At 45.1% G+C, this 4,128-nt stretch overlaps 1 protein-coding gene across 1 annotated transcript in view; it reads right to left on the bottom strand.

Moving 5' to 3' along the window:
• The window catches only part of Dram1 (DNA damage regulated autophagy modulator 1), a 34,180-nt gene that overhangs the window by 5,393 nt on the left and 24,659 nt on the right, over positions 1–4,128 (bottom strand). The window contains exon 5 of the mRNA XM_021205660.1: positions 1,409–1,467. Coding sequence (XP_021061319.1) covers positions 1,409–1,467 — 59 coding nt within the window. The remainder of the gene's footprint in view (positions 1–1,408; positions 1,468–4,128) is intronic.

Genomic DNA, 4,128 nt, shown 5'->3' with positions numbered 1-4,128 from the left:
GCTGGGTCAGATAAAGTTTGCAAGACCAAGGGGCCTCTCTTCCCAGTGATGGCCGATTAGGCCATCTTCTGCTACATATGCAGCTAGAGACACAAGCTCAGAGGGTACTGGTTAGTTCATATTGTTGTTCCACCTACAGGGTAGCAGCCCCCTTCAGCTCCTTGGGTACTTTCTCTAGCTCCTCCTCTCACTTCTTACCATTAGCCTATCACCCATCGTTTTGCCAAAACTGCTTTTTTGAAAAACAACTTTCTTTATGCTCAAATCCAGGACCCTTGTTCCTCGAACTGCTCAGCTATGTCCGCCAAGGACAACTATTTCCCTTCTTTTAAAATGTCCTTCTCTTGGTCTCTGGGATAGATACCATGCCCTAGCCTGAGGTGAGAATTAACTATTGCTTCTGCAGTTCTACAACACACTATCAGACTTCAATTCATAATCGTTCTTACTTTCAAAGTGTTATGTTTGGCAGAAGACAGCCACTGTTTGCCCATTGAACTCCAGGCCTCCTTGGGGACCCACTTCCCCGCAGCTGTCCTTCCTCCTGGACATTCCCATAGACTCAATCCGTGAGAACTGTCAGAGGGCAACCCATCACAGTTCTGGCTCTTCCATCTGCCCCGTTGTCTTCCTGTTTGTTTTGGACATTCTTCTTGCCTCTTGAAAAGCCCCCTGTTACTCTCTCTCATCTGTCTTGTATCCCAAGCATCATCTATTCATCTCTGGCCACACTGACACACACTAAGGCAGAAGGTGGCTCCCCAAACTGACCAGTTCCCCTGAACACGAGAGATTCAAGAGTCAGGGAGAAAAGAAAAAAAAAAAAAAAAAGACCTTTTGCTTTTAAGAGAACCGAAACGCCAGGCAGTGGTGGCGCACACGCTCAGGAGGCAGAGGCCGGTGGATTGTTGTGAGTTCAAGGCCAACCTGGCCTGTACAGTGAGTTCCAGGATAACCAGGGCTACACAGAGAAACCCTGTCTGGAAAAAAAAGAAGAAATCAAACCCAAAGCAACAACAAATCCCATGTTCCTGCCATTGCACAACTGTCCTGATCATGTCCCTCACCGTGTGTGTGTGTGTGTGTGTGTGTGTGTGTGTGTGTGTGTGTGTGTAGCTCTGGCATGCTAGTGTGTAGACCAGCAGCTGCCTTGGATTCATGAAATGCTAATAATGGTCGATTGCACCTGTACCTTGCTTCCCTGCTGCCTTTTGGAGCTAATTATCACACACACACACACACACACACACACACACACACACACACCACAGCAGTAAGCCGAGTCCATATCACAATGAGTCCACACTTTCCCGCCCATTCTAGGAAAGGCCAGTGATCCTTCTTAGGATTCGCCAGCCACAGTCTCACAGACTCAGGATCAGTAACTCTACTGGGGATAAACAGTTACCTTTTCTTTTGGATTCCATTCCAGCTTGGTTATAGAAATTAGTGAAGCACAGGCAATCACTTTTAAATAAAAAAGGAGTGTGTTAAGGAAAAGGCAGGAAAAATTGGATCCTTTATTATTATTAAAATGATTCTATTAACATAATTATTACACAATCTCTAAACATAATGTCTCTACAATCAGACCAGCGATATGAACTTCTTGGGCTAATCTCAGATCTTCGGTCACGACAGTAGCTAATTTACAACACGGGCATACAACATTGCCCGGCATTGCCTAGGACCTTAGGTTCAGTTCCCCCGTACCATAAAGGAAGTGCATAAATCAATAAATTATTGTATGGAAATTCAGCTGTTCCTTAGCAATACTTTTTGGATGTTTTGGCAGTTTGAGTAAAAACAGCCCCCTAGGCTCATATATTTGAGTGCTTAGTCACCAGGGAGTCTCCTTAGAAGGATTAGGAGATGTGGCCTGGTTGGAAGTCAAAACCACACACCCAGCCTGGTACCTTCTCCCTCCCTTCCAGCTTTGGATCAGGATGTAGCTCTTAGTTACTACTTCTCTGCACCATGCCTGCCTGCCACCAAGCTCCCTGCTGCCACCACGATAATGAACTAAAGCAGGGAAAATGGTTCAGTGGTTAAGAGCACCAACTGCTCTTGCAGAGGACCCAGGTTCCATTCCCAGAGCCCACGTCTGTGTATAGCCAACTGCAACTCCAGTTCCAGTTTGATGTCCTCCGTGGGCACCATATAAACTTGATGCACTGACATACATACATGCAGGCAAAACATCCTGATTATTATAGAAAAATAAGCTAATTTTCGAATTCAAACTGCTACCTTGTAGAAATAGACTTTTGATGGGTGGTTGGATAGAAGCGCAGCCCCCTTCCTCCTGACCCAGAATTATAGAGCCAAGAGATGCCAGCCACAGAGACCCCTGCCTTCCCTGGGCACTACAGCCTCAACAAGGGCAAGGTTGAACTTAGAAAGTTTTTTAAAGGGGGGGGGGGAGTGGGAGAGACAGTGGTTAAGAGCACTGGCTGCTCTTCCAGAGGACCTGGATTCAGTTCCCAGTTCTCACAGCTGTCTGTTAACAACAGCTCCAGAAGATAAGACATCCTTACACAGATATATACTATATACATGCAGGCAAAACACCAGTAGGCATAAGAGATTTAAAAACTAAATAAATAAATAAATAATTTTTAAAAAACCGAGGAAATAGAAAGGTCTGGAAAGATTTTTTTTAAAAAATGCAGGGTATCGGTCTAAAGTGCTGAGCCAAAAGCCGCGCTCTGAGCCTTCTCTGCAGAATTCAATCAGCTCCTCCTTCCCCGGCCCCTCCCCCTTCATATTCTGCAAAGCTCAACACTTCTCCATTTCTCAGAAGAAAAGCAGCCGAGAGCATAAATGATCCCTTGGCCATCTAATGGCCATCCTGCTGCTTCTACTAGTTTCAAAGTCTATTAATTCATCTATTTACCCTTAGCTCCCTCTTGAGGGCACTTGGTACCACGCTGTCTGTGAGTAGAGGTGAGTTCAGTTCAACAGACTTAGTCTCAGCACTCGGAAATATTAAAGTCCCATTAGATGAAGCCAGAGAACAGGTTATGCTAGGCAGAAGAAAGCCGGCAACAGCAACAGCTCGGATGAGAAGACACTCATTCGTATGCACTGGCATCTGAGGAGCCAGGGAATAATACATCAGAGGTTGACTTCACCTGAGTTCTGAAGTTTGCAGACCTCTCTAGAGCAGCCCCAAGCCCACAGAACTATAATGCGTTTCATTTTAATTCGCTGGTAGCCACGTTTTTTAAGCTAAAAAGAAGGCAGGACATGGTGGCACATGCCCTTAATCCCAGTACTTGGGAGGCAGAAGCAGTCAGATCTCTTGAGAACTCCAGGCCAGCCTGATCTACAAAGCCAGTTCCAGGATAGCCAGGGCTGTTACACAGAGAAACACTGTCTCAAAAACAAACAAATGCAACAACAACAACAATGATGATGAAGCTGGCAGATGGTGGCTGGCATCTTTAATCCCAGCACTTTGGAGGCAGAGGCAGGCGGATCTCTGAGAGTTTGAGGCCAGCTTGGTCTACAGAGAAAGTTCCAGGACAGCCAGGGCTACACAGATGAGAAATCTCATCTCCAAAAGCAAATTAAAAAATTAATAGTACATCTTATTTAATCCAACGTGCTAGAATACTGTGACTATAGTAATTGACATATTATTTGGTGTTATCTTATATACTGATAGGTGACATGATAGGTAACATATATCCTATTTAACCTAATATGTCAAATAATATTATGATAACACAGGGGACATGTCTCATTGTTAAGGGTGTGTGCTATTCCTCCAGAGGACATGAATTTGGTCTCCAGCACACACGATGATCAGCTAACAACCTCCTATAAGTCACAGTTCCAGGGGATCTGATGCCTCTTCTAGCCTCTGTGGGCACCTGTACACACACACACACACACACACACACACACACACAGAGAGAGAGAGAGAGAGAGAGGGGGGGGGGAATTTTTAAAATAATAATAATAAATAAAATACTGGAGATATTTTAATGTGTAATAATATAGTTATTCAGCCAGGTGTGGTGGTGCACACCTTTAATCCCAGCACTCGGGAGGCAGAGGCAGGCGGATTTCTGAGTTCGAGGCCAGCCTGGTCTACAAAGTGAGTTCCAGGAGAGCCAGGGC

Source organism: Mus pahari, chromosome 9 (assembly GCF_900095145.1).
Source record: "Mus pahari chromosome 9, PAHARI_EIJ_v1.1, whole genome shotgun sequence".
Lineage (NCBI taxonomy): Eukaryota > Metazoa > Chordata > Mammalia > Rodentia > Muridae > Mus > Mus pahari.
Note: the sequence above shows the minus strand (reverse complement) of the source record. Positions and strands in the feature narration are given on the sequence as shown.